Raw genomic sequence first — 19,845 nt, forward strand, 5'->3', positions numbered from 1 at the left:
TCCTTGGGAGACGTATCTGAACCTCAGGTCTTCATCTCTAGAATGAGACCATCAAGCTTGCTCTGGGGGACATGTGTGTGGACGAGAGTCGCTGGTCAAGTGTCTGGGGTGTGGCCGGCGGGCAGTATACAGGAGCCGTCACTGTCCTGCATTGCGGAACTTTCTGCGATGATGGAAATCTTCTCTATTTGTGCTGTCCCGTGTGGTAGCTGCTAAGCCACATGCAGCTGAAATGTGGCTAGTGTGACCAAGGAACTGAAAATTTAATTTTAATTAATTGAACTTGAAATCGAAGTAGCCACATGTGGCTAGTGGCTACAGCACTGGGCTGCACAGCTGGGTTCACCAGGGGTCTCCAGCGTGTCCCAGAGTGTTCCTGCATTAGGCCCTGATATACTCTGTCCTGGCAGTGTATCCATTCCCCTGGCCATGTCCCCACACCAGATGCTCCTCTGTGGCCCCTGGGGGGGGCGTCTCACTTATTTTGCCTCTGGAAAGCATTGCCCAGTGCAGTGGGGGCCAGAGTGTGCTGACCCGCAGGCAGGACAGGAGCCACTGTGTCTCTAGGAGCAGCCCTTTGAAAGGGCAAGGGGAAAATTGTGCAGCCCCTTAGTACCTCAGAATGTGGCTGTATCTGGAGATAGGGTCTTTAAAGAGGATTTGCCCTTCTCAGGCGGCACCAAACCCTTCTCCACCTGGAGGTCCCATAGGGCAGCAAAAACTCACCTCCAATTTCACTCCCTCTCCTCCAGCTGTCTTAGCTGGGAAGGAGGGGCTTATCCCAAATTGCCTCTGCCTCTCCTCCAGCTACCCTCCGAAGTCCACTTCTCTGTCTCCCCAGCCCCTCCCAGTAATCCAGGGCAGCCACCTGCCCCGATTGCTTCAAAGCCTGGATCACAGTCCTCAGCTTTGTCACTTAGCCCCGCCCAGGGTCGAGATGGCTCAAGGGCTTCCTGTTGCCTTCAGGACTCAGCCTAAAAGACCAACCCCCTTATCAGGTTTACAAAGGCCCAGTCTGACCTGCCCGCCCCCAGGCTCATCTCTTCAAGTATTTTCCTTCCTTTAGGCTACAGTTTCCCTTTTTTCCAGAGATATGTGCTTTCTTGCCTCCAGGTCTTTGCACAGTCTCATCTCTTGGCCTGGAACAGGGGTCCCCGGTTAGGGATAACTCCTGCTCACATTTTCCGTCTCACTTTATCTTTTTCTCCAGGAAGCCTTCTCGGATGGAACTGTGTATCCCTGTTCCGGCATCCCACAGGCCTGTCCAAGTACTTTCTTTCCTGCATTCATGCATGCATTCACCCACTCCTCGAACTGTTCGTCGTGCAACTAACTACTAAATGCCAGACGCTGCTTTAGATGCTGGAGACACGATGCAGGGCAAGAAAGACAGTCCCGAGCCGCCTGGAGGTCACTTACATTCTTGAAGGGGAACATTAAAGATGAAAAAGAGTGAACACAAAAATAAAAAACCCCATACAAATTGTGTCCCAGGAAGAAAAGAAACAGTTGCTAAAACCTGTGGTTCTGACACCACCGGTGGGGGCGAAGAGACGCCCGGCAGGGGCGCCACCTCCGGCTGCGCGCGCGGCCGGCAGGGGGCGCGGAGGGGCGGAGCTGGAGACAGCGGTCCAGGCCCCGCCCCTCCGGGCCCCGCCCCCCAGCCCGGCTCGGCCCCGGCCCCGGCCCCGCCCCCGCCCGCTGTGCGCGCGCTGGCCCGGCAGCATGGCGGCGGCGGCGGGTGCCCCTCAGCCGGGTCCGCCGCAGCCGCCTCCGCCGCCGCCGCCTGAGGAGTCGTCCGACAGCGAGCCCGAGGCGGAGCCCGGCTCCCCGCAGAAGCTCATCCGCAAGGTGTCCACGTCGGGCCAGATCCGCCAGAAGGTGAGCCCGCGGCGGCGGCCCGGGCGCGCGCCCCTCACGCCGCGGCAGCCCCGTGAGGCCCGCAGTTCGGCCCGAGCAGCCGCCCAGGCCCGGCCCGGCCCGGCCTAGGGTCCCGCCGGGCGCCGCTGCTCGGACGGAACGCGCTCCGCGGGGTAACGGACCAGCCGCCCGGGGCTGAGCGCGCCTCCCGGCGGGGCGGCGCGGGGACCCCCGGGCCGGGGAGCAGGTGGGCGCCGCGCGGGGCCGAGCCGGCAGGGCGCTTGGCGGGGCGGGCCGCGAGGAAGCCCCGTGCCGCGAGGACCGGGAGGGACAGGCCTGCAGGCTGGGGGGCGAGCGCACCAGAAATGGGGACTCCTGGCTGCGTCCGGCCGGCGAGCGCTCCCCGACCCGGGTTCTGCACATTTCTGAGGACAGATCGGGCTGTTTCTCGCTGGGTGCTCTGCACTCACCTGTGGCCCCTGAGAAATCCGATTGGACCCAGGTGTGGGGCTCTTCCTTCCCCTCGCGTGGATTTTCGTGCGGGAAAGGGCAGGTCCCGTGACCGTCTCTCTCTCCCTCCTCGGGAAAGCGGGGAGAGGGGGGCTGTCCCTGGCTGCGCACCCGCTTGGCATCTCACTCTCGGTGGAGAACTCCAGACGCGAAGTATTAGCTGCAGAAAGACGCATTTCCTTTCTTCAGGAGTAAAGTTGCACCCTTTGTTTTCCCATTGCGGTTTCTGTTGCAAACTGCTTTTGGGTTTTGCTGCAGGTGAGCCCTCTGTGTTAGCACACGGCTTCCTCAGGCAGGTGGTTGGACAGGTGGCTGAGGGCAGACTGGGTCTGTGGGCAGCCTGGGCAGATCCAGCTGGCACAGACTATCTCATCCCGCTGCAGTGCGCTTTTCCTCCAGGGCCAGTGAGTTCAGCTGGTACTTTTACCGTGGGAGCCGTTTCTTAATCTTATGTCAGCCTCTGATACCTGGGATGGGGTAACCTTTTGTCCCAATGTTACAAACAGTTTTACTGTGAAGTGCTCCAGTTATTCAGCACATAGGTATTGAACACCTCCTTTGTTCCAGGTATAACAGTAATAGTAGTAATTATAACGCTAGCAATTCTCCAGTGCTTACTGTGTGCCAGGCACTTTTCTTGGGCTAAGTTTACGGCACTTTCCATGGGTTAACTCATTAGCACTGGTGATAACCCACCGTGGTGGGTGTTGTCTGTCATTCCCTTCTTACGGAATTGGAGGTGGAGAGGGTAAGTGTCTTGCCCAGGGTGTCACTGGTAGTAGCTTGGATCTGGATCTGAGCTATGGTCAGGATCCCAAGATGGAAGGCAGTTTCTCCATTTCGGGATTCCCAGCCTGTTGGAGGTGGACATCTGTCCATGTGACAGTATGATGTAGTAAGTGCTGTGGAAGCTTAGAGGACTGAGACTCCAGCTACCCTGGGAGGCAGGATCTTGCGGGGAAGAGTTTGTCAGGCTAAGTAAGGAAAGAGGGACTTTCCACCTAGTTGAATGTTGTATCTACAGGTTTAGGCACACCTGGGAATGGTCAGAAGGTGAGTGGGTCAGATTGAGAGGAATGAGGAAGAGGCTGGAAAGGTAGATCAGGCTGGATTTTGAAAGGATAGCCCTGGAGTTGAGTTTGTGGCCTTGGGCAAGAGGGAGCCACTAAGGATTATTCAGAGCCTGAGAGTGATGGGTCAGAGGTGCTTTTAGAAAGATCTCCAAGTAGCCCTAAATGGTACTGATAGGAGTTGTTCTCACCTGTTGCTTGGTCCTCAAGCATGGTGTGTGCCCAGTATAGGGTGGATCATGTGATTTACAACTGTTATTAAGATTTGATCTCTCAGAGATTCCACTGTTTGTCCAGAATTCTGTTCTTAAGGAGTCGTTTTTTCCCCTCTTAAAACAATAGCTGTTACACCAGCTGTTCTGGCTGAGGAGTGATGGGTAGAGTGTTAAAAATACACCCCGAGGACTTGAGTTTCTGAATACAGTCACATCTGCTGTACAAATAGCTTAAGGTTGAGTTTTCTTTTGGGTTGTTAGAGATTGGTGGAATGTGAGGTTTACTGTGTGTGTGGTAGCTCCCAACCTCCCTTCCCCACTCCCCCTTTTAAAGCAGATAAGCCATTCAGAAAATTCCTCTGGTATATGTGGTGCACAGGGGAAATATCCAGAATGGTATGGGGTATCATTCTGAGTCCAAAAAGGAACGACCCACTTTAAGTATTCAAAACAGAGGGAGTTCAATGGGGAGTGGTCACACAGGTGCTGAAGAATTGAGAATGCAAACAGTGGGCAGTGAGGTAACCCTGCGATGAGGCAGCAAACAGGAAGCTGGAAGACAAGCCGGGAGGCAGCATATCAGGAACAACTACGACTCACCAGAGGCTGGAACCACCATGGGTCATCTGGCGTGGGCTGGAGGCTTGGAAGGACACAGCTGCTCCTGGAGACTCACCCCATGCCCCCTCCTGCCTGGGAAACCCAGCCTGCAGGGATCAGCAATTTGGAGTAGAGCAGAAGAGTGAGGAATGGAACTGAGGACAAGCTGGCCCAGGACCAGAGCTGTATGTATGTCAAGTTTTTGAAACATTAGTCCAGTGCAAGCTAGAGCTGTCTTAATGGAAAAAGAAAAGGAAGTATCTTATGACAGTGCTTCTCGAATTTTCATGTGCAGACACGTCCCCTCGGGATCTTGTTAAAATGCAGATTCTGGTTGAGTAGGTCTGGAGTGGGGCTAGAGGTTCTGCATTTATCACCTCTCAGGAGATGCTGCTGCTGCTGGTCATGGACCAGACTTTGAGGAACAAGGCCATAAGGACATGTGTAAAGAGAAGCCTTACCAAACGCCAAAAAAAATCTTTATTCGTGAGGTTCTTTTAAAACTTTTTCCCAAGTCTTTAATGGGGAAAGTCTCTGAAAATTTGATGTGTATAGATTTTAGATGGTTGTTTATTAGTTTAGAATTTCATGTACATCTGATATTTTCATATGTTCCAACTGTCCCCAGCAAACACATTACTTCATTTCATTTCCTTACCATAGTACACAGTAGTGATTTTTTTTTTTTTTTTTTTTTTTGCGGTAAGTGGGCCTCTCGCTGTTGTGGCCTCTCCCGTTGCGGAGCACAGGCTCCGGACGCGCAGGCTCAGCGGCCACGGCTCACGGGCCTAGCCGCTCCGCGGCATGTGGGATCTTCCCAGACTGGGGCACGAACCCTTGTCCCCTGCATCGGCAGGTGGACTCTCAACCACTGCGCCACCAGGGAAGCCCCACAGTAGTGATTTTATAGGACCACGTAGCTAGTGTGGAAAAAAGAAAATGGAACTAATACACTGGTAAATTAGCTTATGAACACATTATAAGGTATTTTGAAATCTGAGTAGAGAACAGTGTGATTCTGTGAAGCCTTATCAGTTAAGATGGAGCTTAATTTATTTAAAAATTTTTAAAAAGTTAACATTTTTGGCTTTGTGCATTAAAGTGCTTATATTCTTAATTTCAAATTTAAACAAAGTATTTTTTCCATTGTGAAATGAAGACTAGTAGAAATTAAGTAAAATGTTCAAGTTGTAAAATACTTAAAAAACAGCTTTACTAAGATAAAATTCACATACCGTACAGCTCACTCATTTAAAGGGTACAGTTCAGTGTTTTTTAGTATATTTACGGTTGTGTAATCATTACCACAGTCAGTTTTAGAACATTTTCATCACCCCAAAAAGAAACCCATGGGACTTCCCTGGTGGCACAGTGGTTAAGAATCCGCTTGCCAATACAGGGGACACGGGTTTGATCCCTGGTCCAGGAAGATCCCACATGCCGCAGAGCAACTAAGCCCGCGTGCCACAACTACTGAGCCTGCGCTCTAGAGCCCTCGAGCCACAACTACTGAGCCCACATGCCACAACTACTGAAGCCCGCGCACCTAGAGCCCATGCTCCGAAACAGGAGAAGCCACTGCAAGGAGAAGCCTGTGCACCACAACTAGAGAAAGCCCACGTGCAGCAATGAAGACCCAACGCAACCAAAAAAGATAGAAACCCATAACCATTAGCATTTACTCCCCGTTTTTTCCCAACTCTCTCAACCCTAGGCAACTGCTAGTCTGCTTTCTATTTTGTGGATTTGCTGATTCTGGACATCTCACATAAATATAATATGTAGTATGTACCTTTTGTGTCTGGTTTCTTTCACTTAGTAAAATGTGTTCAAAATTCATCCGTGTTGTAGCCTGTGCCAGTACTTCTTTTCGTTTTACTGCTGAGTAATATACCGTTGTATGGATTTACTACGTTTTATTTACATTCATCTGTTGCTGGGCATTTGGGTTATTTTCACTTTTTGGCTATTCTGGATAATGCTGCTGTGAACATTTATGTACATATTTCTGTGTGTACATATGTTTCATTTCTGGTGGATATGTACCTAGGAGTAGGTTTGCTGGGTCACATGGTAACTCTATGCTTAGTCTTTGAGAAACTGCCATACTGTTTTCCAAAGTGACTGCACTATTTTACATTTCCACCAGTAAGGTATGAGGGTTCCAGTTTCTCCATGTCCTCAGTTGTTTTATCTTTTTGATTATAGCTATCCTAATGGGTGTGAAGTGGTATTAAAGTTTTTGTTTTTTGTTTTCTTAAATATTTATTTATTTTTTGACTGTGTCGGGTCTTAGTTGCAGTATGTGGGATCTTTCGTTGTGGCACGTGGTCCTCTCTCTAGTTGTGGCTCGCGGGCTTAGTTGTCCCGAGGCATGTGGGATCTTAGTTCCCTGACCAGGGATGGAAGTGGCATCCCTTGCATTGCAAGATGGATTCTTAACCACTGGACCACCAGAGAAGTCCCTAAAAGGTTTTTTTAAAGCTAGTATGTAGCAGTATTTAAGAGTCTAAACTTTGATGTCACGAACAAGTCTCCAAACCTCTTAAGACTTGGTTTCCTTATCTGTAAATAGGGAAAATACTAGTTCTTGGGTAACGAGTGGTGACAGTAAACGTTAGGTGTGTGTTCCTGAGCCTCAGTTTCTATCTCTGCGAAATATAAATGATAATAATAGTTCTCAGATCTGTAAAATAAAAATGATGATGATAACTCATAGAATCAAGTGGAGTGGTCTTTGTGCAATGCTTATTTAGCGTCGAGCCTGGCTTATTATGAGCATTCAATAAATGGTTGCTTTTATGATTACCTCTGTCTTTCTGATTGTTCACTTTTTATATCTTGACCAGTAGCCATCCCCCTGAATCCCTCCACCCGCAGCTCAAGCTGATCTGGGTGAGTCTCCATCTCTAGCAGCCAGAATAGCAAATAAAAACAAATCTGGCAGACAATTAACAATGAATATCTTTTAAAAAAATTGTTAATTTATTGAATACTAGTGGGAATAGCATGGGCTAGGTGTTATTTTCTTTATTTCACAGATTCAGTTTAACTCAGCAAATAGTGGAGACCTTAAAATTGTTCTGTGTGCTGGCACTTGGGGGGCCTTCCTGAGCAACAAAGAACACCCCTAGAGCTAGTAGTCTGAAGAAGGCGTTAATAGAATAACCACATAGGTACTGTAGGGTTGTTTTGGTGATGAAAGGACTCTAAATCTAATGTCTGGTGTCTTTGTAAAAGAAAGAGGAGGAAGATTTGGACACAGAGGAACACACAGAGAAAAAAGCCATATGAGAACAGAGCCAGCGATTTAGACCTGTGCTGTCACAAACCAAGGACCAGGTGGGGCCACTAGAAGAGGTAATAGAATCTCCCCTGGATCCTTTAGAGGGAGCGTGGCCCTGCTGACACCTTGATTTTGGACTTCTAGCTTCCTGGATTGTAGGACACCAAATTTCTGTTGTTTAAGCCTCCCAGTCTGTGGCCTTGGTTATAGGGCAGCCACAGGAAACTAATGTAGGGCATATACTGACTCTGGAGGGGATGCCGAGGGGCTGAGCTCTGTGAAGCAGTCAGAAATGCCTGTGGGACCTGAGGTACTGGGATCTGCCAAAGGGCAGCAATCCTTGGTGAGCTCCCTCAATTTGGTTTAGGATCCCAAAAAGCCACTTCCAAGGAATGAGGAGGATTAGAAGTAGGACTTCCAAAGGCCTGCAGTCATGCTTCATAGCATGTCAGTTCTCTGAAATTAAGGTAATCCCAGAGTGCTGTTGTTTTTAGGTGCTTAACAGAAGCAACTTCAGTCCTCTGTAGAGGGAGATGACATCATCCAGTCGTCCAGTTATTTTCACAAGCCATGTTGTAAATTCATTGTTTTGTGTTCAATGAAGAACAGACACACGGGGAGGCAAGGCCATGTGAATTAAAACCAATGGAAACGGCAGACTATAAAGACAGATAAACAGGGGCTCTAGACATCAGACACAGATATTGAAACAACTATGCTTACTATGTTTAAGGAGATAAAAGACTAGACTGAGAATTCTGGCAGAGAACTAGAAACTAATAAAGAACCAAATGAAAATTCTAAAACTGGCAAATGTAATAATCAAAGTTAAGTTCTCAAAGGAAGGGTAGAATAGACACGGCTGAAGAAAGAATTCAGTGGCCCAGAAGACAGCTCAAAAGAAAATTACCCATAAGGAAGCCTGGAGACATAAAAAAATGGAGAAATTAGCAGATAAGGCGGGAGTCAGAGATAATAGTGAAAAGGTCTTTTATGAGAAAATTGGGCAGAAACAACATTTGTAAAGATAATGCCTGAGAACTTCCCACAACTATTAAAAGGCACCACCCACAGATTCAGTAGCCTGTGAACACAAAGAAAGCCTCACCTATCACTTAATAAAACTGCTGAAAACCACAGATGAAGAGTCTTGAAAGCAACTGGAGACAGATTACCCTCAAAAGAGCAACAGTGAGACTGACAGCTGTGTTCTTAACAGAAGCCATGGAAGCAGAAGTCAATCAAAATTTAAGTGCTGGAAGAAACTGCTAACCCTAATTCATTACTCAGCCAAAAGATCCTTCAGAAATAAAGCTGAAATAAAGATGTTTTCAAATAAACAAAATCAATTTTTTGTGTGCAGACCCATAATGAAGGAAACATCAGGGAGTGTTTTTGTTTGTGTCTGGCTAAAGGAAAATGATCTTAGGTGAAGGGTTAGTGTTTCAGGAAGGAAAGAAGAGCAAAGAAAAGGGCACTGAAATGGAAAACTGAATGATTATCAACTGCTAAATTTTTTTTTTAACATCTTTATTTGAGTATAATTGCTTTACAGTGGTGTGTTAGTTTCTGCTTTATATCAAAGTGAATCAGCTATACATATACATATATCCCCATATCTCTTCCCTGTTGCATCTCCCTCCCACCCTCCCTACCCTCTAGGTAGTCACAAAGCACCCAGCTGATCTCCCTGTGCTATGCAGCTGCTTCCCACTAGCTATCTGTTTTACATTTGGTAGTATATATATGTCCATGCCACTCTCTCACTTCTTCCCAGCTTACCCTTCCCACTCCCCATGTCCTTAAGTCCATCCTCTACGTCTGCATCTTTATTCTTGTCCTGCCCCTAGGTTCTTCAGAACCTTTTTTTTTTTTTTTAGATTCTATATATATGTGTTAGCATATGGTATTTGTTTTTCTCTTTCTGACTTAACTTCACTCTGTATGACGGTCTCTAGGTCCATCCACCTCACTACAAATAACTGAACTTCGTTTCTTTTTATGGCTGAGTAATATTCCATTGTATATATATGTGCCACATCTTCTTTATCCATTCGTCTGTTGATGGACACTTAGGTTGCTTCCATGTCCTGGCTATTGTAAATAGAGCTGCAATGAACATTGTGGTACATGACTCTTTTTGAATTATGGTTTTCTCAGGGTATATGCCCAACAGTGGGACTGCTGGGTCATATGGTAGTTATATTTTTAGTTTTTTAAGGAACCTCCATACTGTTCTCCATAGTGGCTGTATTAATTTGCATTCCCACCAACAGTGCAAGAGGGTTCCCTTTTCTCCACACCCTCTCCAGCATTTATTGCTTGTAGATTTTTTGATGATGGCCATTCTGACCGGTTTGAGGTGATACCTCATTGTAGTTTTGACTTGCATTTCTCTAATGATTACTGATGTTGAGCATCCTTTCATGTGTTTGTTGGCAATCTGTATATCTTCTTTGGAGAAATGTCTATTTCTGCCCATTTTTGAATTGGGTTGTTTGTTTTTTTGATATTGAGCTGCATGAGCTGCTGGTAAATTTTGGAGATTAATCCTTTGTCAGTTGCTTCATTTGCAAATATTTTCTCCCATTCTGAGGGCTGTCTTTTCATCTTGTTTATGTTTTCCTTTGCTGTGCAAAAGCTTTGAAGTTTCATTAGGTCCCATTTGTTTATTTTTGTTTTTATTTCCATTTCTCTAGGAGGTGGGTCAAAAAGGATCTTGCTGTGATTTATGTCATAGAGTGTTCTGCCTATGTTTTCCTCTAAGAGTTTTATAGTGTCTGGCCTTACATTTAGGTCCTTAATCCATTTTGAGTTTATTTTTGTGTATGGTGTTAGGGAGTGTTCTAATTTCATTCTTTTACATGTAGCCGTCTAGTTTTCCCAGCCCCACTTATTGAAGAGGCTGTCTTTTCTCCATTGTATATTCTTGCCTCCTTTATCAAAAATAAGGTGACCATATGTGCGTGGGTTTATCTCTGGGCTTTCTATCCTGTTCCATTGATCTATATTTCTATTTTTGTGCCAGTTCCATACTGTCTTGATTACTGTAGCTTTGTAGTATAGTCTGAAGTCAGGGAGCCTGATTCCTCCAGCTCCGTTTTTCTTTCTCAAGATTGCTTTGGCTATTCAGGGTCTTTTGTGTTTCCATACAAATTGTGAAATTTTTTGTTCTAGTTCTATGAAAAATGCCAGTGGTAGTTTGATAGGGATTGTATTGAATCTGTAGATTGCTTTGGGTAGTATAGTCATTTTCATAATGTTGATTCTTCCAATCCAAGAACATAGTATTATCTCTCCATCTGTCTTTGGGTTTGAAATATATATAGAATTAAAATACATAGCAATGTTATGTAAGTCAGAAGGGAGGTAAATGGAATAAAACTGTTTAAAGTTTTCCTTGCAATTCCAGGAAAAAGAAAAAAGAACCAATTAATATTAGACAAGTCAGGGATACATGTTGTAATCTGTGCAGCAGCCACTAAATTGTGAAAGATGATATGGTATCTAAGTTAAAAGGCAAGAAAAATTGAATAATAAATTCCAAATCTGAAAGAAGGCAAGAAAGGAGAGAAAAGGGAGAGGGAGGGATTGGGGGTTTGGGATTAGCAGATGCAAACTGTTATGGATAAACAACAAGATCCTGTTTTATAGCACAGGGGACTATATTCATTATCCTGTGATAAACCATAATGAAAAAGAATCTAAAAAAGAATGTGTATATATATATGTATAACTGAATCACTTTGCTGTACAGCAGAAGTTAACACAACACTGTAAATCAACTGTACTTCAATAAAATTAAAAAAAAAGAGAAAAGGAAACATTGATCAAGTGGAACAAAGAGAAAGCGAACAGTAAGTGGATAGACTTAAATCCCAATATAGCAATAATCACGTTAAATATAAGTGAATTTGAATGCTACCGTTAAAAGTCAGAGATTGTCAGACAGGTAAGAAAACAAAAGCAGACCAGGTTATTTAAGAGAGATATATTTAAAACAGAAGGATATAAAAAGATTGAGGGCTTCCCTGGTGGCGCAGTGGTAGAGGGTCCGCCTGCCGATGCAGGGGACACGGGTTCGTGCCCCGGTCCGGGAGGATCCCACGTGCCGCGGAGCGGCTGGGCCGGTGGGCCATGGCTGCTGAGCCTGCGCATCCGGAGCCTGTGCTCCACAGTGGGAGAGGCCACAACAGTGAGAGGCCCGCGTACCGCAGGAAAAAAAAAAAAAGATTGAAAGTAAAAGAATGGGAAAAAATACTATGCACACATCAACCTAGAGAAAGTTGCTATAGTATTTTAATGTCAGACAAAATAGTCTTTGAGGGCAGAATTTATTATTAGAGATAAAGATATGATACTGATAAATGATAAAAGTTTTATTTTAGATATAATAATTTAAACTCTGTATATACCTAATGTAACTTCAAAATATTTAGAAGAAAAATTAATACAACTGTAATGGAAATAAATCTATGATCATAGTGGGATATTAAACACACCTGTTTCAGAGGCTGTTATGATAAGCAGACAAAAATTTGTAAAAATAAAGAAAAATTGAACAACAAAGTACTAAACTTGACCTAATGGACGTATATAGAACACTGTACCGAGCAATTGCAGAATCGAAATTCTTTTCAAAAGCACAGGACACATTGGTCAAAATTCACTATGTGCTGGCCACAAGGCAATTCTCAGCAAATTTCAAAATATTGAAATTATACAGACTGTGTTCTCTAACAACAGTGGAATTAAGCTAGAAATCAGTAAAATGAAAATCCTCATGTATCTGGAAATTTAGAAATTTGTTTCCAAATAACTTATGAGTCAAAGCTAGAAAATGTTTTCAGTTGAATGATAGCAAACTACGTATAACTAACGGGATACAGCTGAAGTCATGTTTAGAGGGAGGTTTATATCTTTAAATGCATTTATGTTACAAAAGAAGACTGCTGAAAATCCATGAGCTAGGCTGTGTATTAGGTGATTAGAAGGCTAGCAACACATTAAATTCAAAGAAAACAGAACGAAGGAAATAATGAAGAGCAGAAGTTTTTTGTTGTTGTTGTTGCCGTACATGGGCCTCTCACTGTTGCGGCCTCTCCCGTTGCGGAGCACAGGCTCCGGAAGCGCAGGCTCAGCGGCCATGGCTCACGGGCCCAGCCGCTCTGCGGCACGTGGGCTCTTCCCGGACCGGGGCACCAGCCTGTGTCCCCTGCATCGGCAGGCGGACTCTCAACCACTGCGCCACCAGGGAAGCCCTGAAGAGCAGAATTTAACGAAATGAAAAATATTCATTAGAAAGGATAAACAAAGGCAAAAATGGAGTCTTTGGGAAAAAAAAATTGACAAACCCCAGCAGGAGTAATCAGGAAAAAGTTAGAGAAAGCAAATAATTAATGTTAGGAATGAAAAAGGGACATCTTCGAAGATCTTGCAGATGTTAAAAAGAGTAGGCAGGTATTATAAACAACTTTATACAAGTACATTTGAATCTTTAGATGAAGTGGACAAATTCCTAGAAAAACACGACTTAAAGCTGACACAGAAATAGAAATGTAAATTGTCTTTATAACTATTAAAGATATTGAATCCATAATTTGAAATCTTCCAACAAGGAAAACTCTAGGCCCAGATGACTTTACCAGTGAATTCTAAGCATTTAAGGAAGAAATAATACCAGTTTTACATAAAATCTTCCAGGAAATAGAGACCCCCCAACTTACCCCCGGCTTCCTAGGAGTAGAGTGGGGCTGGAGGTTTGAGTCATAAAATCTCTTTAACAAGGAGATTCGGGGAGCTTCTGGGTTGGTGAATGCATTAATATGCTGGGAGGGTGGCACACCCAGAGCAGGCATGGATGCTCTACCCCCCGCCCCCCAGTATCTTGCCCTATACATATCTTCCATATGGCGTCTCTTCAGGTGTGAGTGAGGATGTGGAGCAAGGGAATGCTCTGGTGGGAATATTAAATTGGTAACACCACTTTACAAGATATTGTAGCAGCATCTATTAAAGTTGAAGGCATGTATACCCTATGTTTCAGCAATTCTGCTTCTGGGTATATATCTAATAGCTTATGTAAGCAAATGTACTCCAAGAGGCATGTACAAGAATATTACTAGTGTATTATTTGTAACAGCTCAAAAGTGGAAGCAACCCAAGTGTCTGTCAGCAGTAGAATTGATAAATTATAGTATGTTCTTACAAGAGGATGCTGTACATCAGTGAAAATGAACTACTGCTACCTGCTGATTTAAGGATTAATCACAGCCATTAATGCTGCAGGCCAAAAAAGCCAGACATAAAAGAGTACATTCTGTATGATTCCGATTACATCCAGTTCAGAACAGGTAGGACACTAAGGAGTTTAGACTTGCCTGCTTGTGTGTTTAAGCTACGAGCAAGGAAGACGATTACCAGAGAAGTCGGGGTGGTGGGAAGTGGTGGGTAGTGACTGGATGGACCTTGAGAGAGGGAGCTTCTGTAGGGCCGGTAGTGTTGTTTCTTCACCTAGCTGGTGGTTGATTGGGTTCTCAGCTTGTGATAATTGTACATTTTTGTTTCATGGAGTTTATGTGTGCTATTTTGTAATGAAAAAGATTTTTTATGTTGAAGTATAGTTGATTTACAGCATTATATTAGTTTCTGGTGTACAACATGGTGATTCAATATTTTCATAGATTATACTCCATTTAAAGTCATTATATTCCCTGTGCTGTACTGAAAAGGATTTAAAAAAAAAGATATGGAGGAGGTAGTTGGTCAAAGAGGTATGCAAAGACCCTGTGGCCGGGGGGAGTTTGGCGAAATCAAGAGGCTGAAAGAAAGCTGGTGTGGATAGAGTTAGCAAGAGTTGAGGAGACCTTGATTGTGCCATGAGGCTGGGGAGCTGGGTAGAAGCTCTGTAATAGTGGGATACTATTGCTTTAAGATTTTAGGAAGGAGTGAGACATCTGATCCAGGTTGGAAAGATTTCTCTGGCTGTGTTGTGGCCATCTGAGTGGATGCTGGCTGACACATGTGGTGAGAGATGATGGTAGCCTGGGCCAGGGTTGTGGTAGTGGTGATGGAGAGAATTAGTTGGATTTGACATTGTGAGAACTCGGTGATGGTTTGATGGGGGTGTTGGAGAGGAGGGGGAGGGGAAGGAGGGGGAGGAGGAGGCTCATGGTTCACGTGACTGGCTGGCGAATGGAGCTCTTTCCAAGGAGGAGCTGTGGCTGAGGACCAGTGAGGACCAGCTCTGGGGATTCTGCTCTCACTGAGCTCTGCTGCATGGTGTCTAGGATCCTCTTCTTCTCAACCACACCAACTTCACAGATGAGGGACACAGAGGTAGTTAGGTGGCTTGTGGGTGTGCCCTGAAGCCACCTGGGTCTCATAGATTCCAGATTACACCTCTTCCTGCTGTGTTCTGTCCAGCCCCATAACAGTCATGCGCAAACAGTAGGAACGGTTCCTCAGAGCCTGAGAGGGAGAATAGTGGATAGTGGAAGGGGGTCTGGGCAGATCTGGGGCCACTGGCTTTTAGGAAGTGAGTAGAGGAGGAGGGCCAGTCTGAGAAGGAAGTAGGAGAGCTGGGCGAGGGCTGGGGAAGAAAGTCAGTCACTGATTTCAGCACCTGGAGGTCCACCGGCACTAGTGTTATTGTTACTTCGGTGTTTCCTTCTGGACTATTTTTCTGGATATGTTTAATTTAGTTGAAATGAAACTATATGTAAGTTTTCACTTTAATGTTATGAGCATTTCTCCATGTTATTACAATCTCTTTTTTCTTATCCTTTGTAATGGTTGTACCACATATTCTGTGAAGAATACCTTTGCAAGGAAGACTCTTCAATTTTTTATTGTGAAAAATTGAAAAGGTACCTAATATACTTACTATCAAGATTCAGCAATTGGTAACATATTGCCAAATATGCTTTATCTATATGTATTAAATAGAAATAAATGATTTACTAAACCATTTGTAGGCATCATGACAGTCTATCCCTAAAGAGCTCAGTGTGTATCTTCTAAAAATGACATTTCCTGTATGGTCCATTTTTACACCTAAACTCCTACAAATAAGTACTCCTAAAAATAAGGACATTTTCTATATACCATTATTATTCCTAAGATATTAATTGTAATTTTCTAATATCTATATCCTTTTTAGTTTTCCCCAGTTGAACCCAAAATGCCTTTTATAGCCTCCCTTTTGGGAACCATGTACCAATCAAAATTCATGCATTGGTTGTATCTCTTTAGTCTCTTAACCTAGGACAGCTGCCCTCAGCAACCTTCGCCCTCTCTCCCCTCCCCTCCCCTCCCCTCCCCTCCCCTCCCCGACATTGACTTTTGGAATAGACAAGGGCAGTTGTCTTGTAAAATCTGTTTCTGGATTTGTCTGATTGTTTCCTCATGGTTTCTTTTGCATCGTTCTTTTATACTCTGTATTTGCTATAAGCTGGAAGAGAGGTTTGAAGACTCAGTTATATTCAGGTTGATGTTTTGGGCAAATCTCCTAGGTGTGGGATGTTCCATGTCCTGTCAGGCAGGCAGTCTCCTCTGCTGTGTCCTCATTTGGTTTATGTGGAGAAGCTAGATATTTCTACTGGAAATGTGGATTTCCTTCTTTGAGATTAGGAAGTAATCTGTGAGGTGATTCCTAGATACCCTGCAAATAATCCTTTTATCCAACAACTTTTTACCAAATGATTTTCAGCATTTATACATAATTAACTGGCCTGAGTCAGTTTTATTAACAGAGCTTGAGAGTTTGAAAAATGGACCTACCCCCTCCCTCAGCTTTCTGTCGTTTCTTCCACAATTATCTGTTGGTATTTGGTAAATTTTTCCCAGTTCAGCTGGGGAACGACTACATTTCTTACTACCAAAGGCAGGGTAATTGCTGGATTCTTTGTTTAATTACCAATTTTCAAAGTGAGGGTTTGGTAGAATAGTCGTCCCTAGTGGAGGCAAATGGTTTTGTTTTGTTTCTCTCTCTGTCTCTCTGCTGGGGGAGGGGGGGTTATCACTATGGATTCATGACTTTTTATTCAGTTTTGTAATTAGTTATAGTCATTCTTTTTCATGCTCAGATTGTCCCCATTTTCCCAGGAGAGCCCCTTCAAGCTGGCTCTTTGGTCTTTGAGAGCTTGCTTGCTGTGTCACGATCTGTCTTTTAATCTTCAGGATGGAGCCCAGAGGTGGGGTTGCAGGGCAGAGGGGATGGCCCCTGTGTGATGCTGTCCTTCTCTCTCCTGTGCCTGGGACAGACAGTGCCCAGTGATTTCAGCACATCAGCCTGGCAGCTCTTTGCTTTCCTTTTTGGGGCAGTATTAATAAATGAGGTGGAAAGCTTTTGTCTTCTCTACCTCTGATTATTGCATCTCCATTTATTTTGTGTTCCTTTTGGGTGGTTCTTATTATTTGTAGGTTAGATAATCTGTCCCTTCATCACTCTGTCCATGAGCTTTTCTCTCAGTCTTTTCTCCTCTCCACTGTATCCAGTAGCATTCTGTGGGCACCTGTTTTGTCCTGTGCACCATCAATGACATTTTCAGCAGTGTGCATTTCCCCTGTAGCCCCTTCCATGTGGATTTTAATTCTGCTGTAGTGTGATTATTTTTGCTTCCTATCCTAAATCATGGCCTGTATCTTAGCTTGTTATCTTTCAATTTCATATTGTTCACATTGGTGCTCCCTGTTCTTCAAAAAAAATTTAACTTTAATTTTTTAGTAGAGGCAGTGTCCTCCTGTAATCTTTTACAGGAAGCACATATTTTCTAAAAAGGTCTTCCGTTTTCTGTAATAATTCATTTCAGATTTATGTATGTGCTTTATCGTATATCTTCAAACTCCCACCTCCACTTTTTTGTTTTTGTTTTGATTTATTGATCCTTGAATGGTATTTTCTGGTCTGTGGGTTTGAACTGCTGTTAGCTGTGTGCTTGGCTCTGGAAGAAATGTGAGTCCCATATGAGACTGGGCCCAGGTCCAGTGACTCTCCCCGCCATCTTGGTCTGAGTAGTGCGAGGTTTTGGGTCACCTGCCACCCATTTCTGGCTGGCTGTGTTCTTCTGCATCTGAAGGTGAGGGTGCCTGGTTTGTGGTGGTTTTCCTGGGCCTGGCTCCTCAGGCTCCAGGATGAGCAGTGCTTTGTCCTTGGGGTAAGATGGAAGAGAGTCACCCTTCCATCACCACTTTCACTTCCAGAACTTCTTTATCCCCCACATTGAAACCCCTTCCGCATTAGGAAGTCATTCCCCACTCCCTCTTCTTCCTCAGCCCCTGGCAGCCACTACCCTGCTTTCCATCTCTGTGGGTTTGCCTGTTCTGGATATTTCACGTAAATGGAATCATAAAATATGTGTGTGGCCTTTTGTGTCTGGCATCTTTCCCTTAGCATAATGTTTCAGGGTTCATCCATGTTGTAGCGTGTGTCAGTACTTCATTCCTTTTTATGGCTGAGTAACATTCATTGTATGAAATAATACTCCATTTGTTTTATCTGTTTATCTGTTGATGTATATTTGAATTGCTTCTACCCTTTGGCTACTGTGAGTAGAGCTGCTAGGAATACTGTTTGAATGTCTGTCTTCAGTTCTTTTGGGTGTATACCTAGGGAGTGGAATTGCTGGGTAATTATGTGTTCATCTTAGTTAGGAATTTCCAAACTTTTTCACAATGGCTGCAGCATTGTACATTTCCAACAGCAATGTTTGAGGGTTCCAATTTCTTCACACTTGTCAACACTTGTTATTTTCTGCCCTTTCTTCCTTCCCTTCTCTCTCTCTCTCTTTTTTTTTTTTTATTACAGACATCCTGAAGGGTGTGAAGTGGTATCTCATGGTATTGATTTGCATTTCCTTAATGACTAATGGTGTTGAGCATCTTTTCATGTGCTTATTGGCCATTTATATATCTTATTTGGAGAAATGTCTATTCCAGTCCTTTGCCCATTTTAAAATTGGGTTATTTTGTTGTTGTTGAGCTGTAAGAGTTCTTTATATATTTTGGATAATAGACAGTTATCAGATATATGATTTGCAAATATTTTCTCCCTTTCTGTGGGTTGTCTTTTCACTCTATTAATTTTTTAAAAATTTTATTGAAGTATAGTTGATTTATAATGTTGTGTTAGTTTCTGGTGTAAAGCAAAGTGATTCATATACACACACACACACACACACACACACACACACACACACACTTTTTCAGATTCTTTTCCACTATAGGTTATTACAAGGTATTGAATATAGTTCCCTGTGCTATGCAGTAGGTCCTTGTTGTTTATCTGTTATATATATATAGCAGTGTGTATCTGTTAATCCCAAGCTCCTAATTCCCTCCTCCCTTCCGCTTTGGTAACCATAAGTTTGTTGTCTGTTTCTGTTTTGTAAATAAGTTCATTTGTATCATTTTTTTAGATTCCACATATAAATTATATCATATGATATTGGTCTTTCTCTCTCTGACTTACTTCACTTAGTATGATACTCTCTAGGTCCAGCCCTGTTGCTGCCAATGACATTATTTCATTCTTTTTTTATGGCTGAGTAATATTCCAGTGTGTTTGTGTGTGTGTGTATGTATATACCACATCTTTTTTTTTCTTTTTTCATTTATTTATTTTGAATCCCTGAAGACTACAAATCATATTGACCGCATTGAATTTCAGTGGAATTCGCCCTGACCTTCAAGAGTAGGCCTTTCAAAGTTATAGTTTTAAAGAGAGAAAAAAATATAGTGAAAGTATTTTTTTTTATTTTATTTATTTTTTTAAATAGCAGGTTCTTATTATCCATTTTATCCATTCATCTGCTGATGGACACTTAGGTTGCTTCCATGTCTTGGCTATTGTAAATGGTGCTGCTGTGAACATTGGGGTGCATTATCTTTTCGAATTAGAGTTTTCTCTGGTTATTTGCCCAGGAGTGGGATTGCTGAATCATATGGTAACTCTATTTTCAGTTTTTTAAGGAACCTCCATACTGTTCTCCATAGTGGCTGCACCAATTTGCATCCCCACCAACAGTGTAGGAGCATTCCCTTTTCTGCACACCCTCTCCAGCATTTATTATTTGTAGACCTTTTAATGATGGCCATTCTGATTGGTGTGAGGTGGTACCTCATTATAGCTTTGATTTGCATTTCTTTAATAATTAGCGATGTTTTATTTTATTTTACTTTTTATTTTTTTCCTTGGTCACACCATGCAGCTTGTGGGATCTTAGTTCCCCAACCAGGGATTGAACCTGGGCCCTCAGCAATGAACACATGGAGTCCAAACTACTGGACCACTAGGGAATTCCTA

At 43.6% G+C, this 19,845-nt stretch overlaps 1 protein-coding gene across 8 annotated transcripts in view; it reads left to right on the forward strand.

Annotated features, from left to right (window-relative positions):
• The first annotated feature begins 1,722 nt into the window (after positions 1 to 1,722).
• DGKD (diacylglycerol kinase delta) overlaps positions 1,723 to 19,845 on the forward strand; it is a 109,896-nt gene continuing 91,773 nt past the window's right edge. For all 8 annotated transcript variants that reach the window (XM_079924180.1, XM_079924183.1, XM_079924186.1 and 5 more), the window contains exon 1: positions 1,723 to 1,881. In XM_079924180.1, the coding sequence (XP_079780306.1) occupies positions 1,726 to 1,881 (156 nt within the window). In that variant the 5' untranslated portion in view covers positions 1,723 to 1,725. The remainder of the gene's footprint in view (positions 1,882 to 19,845) is intronic.

The sequence above is a fragment of the Stenella coeruleoalba genome (assembly GCF_951394435.1).
Source record: "Stenella coeruleoalba genome assembly, chromosome: 6".
NCBI classification, from domain to species: domain Eukaryota; kingdom Metazoa; phylum Chordata; class Mammalia; order Artiodactyla; family Delphinidae; genus Stenella; species Stenella coeruleoalba.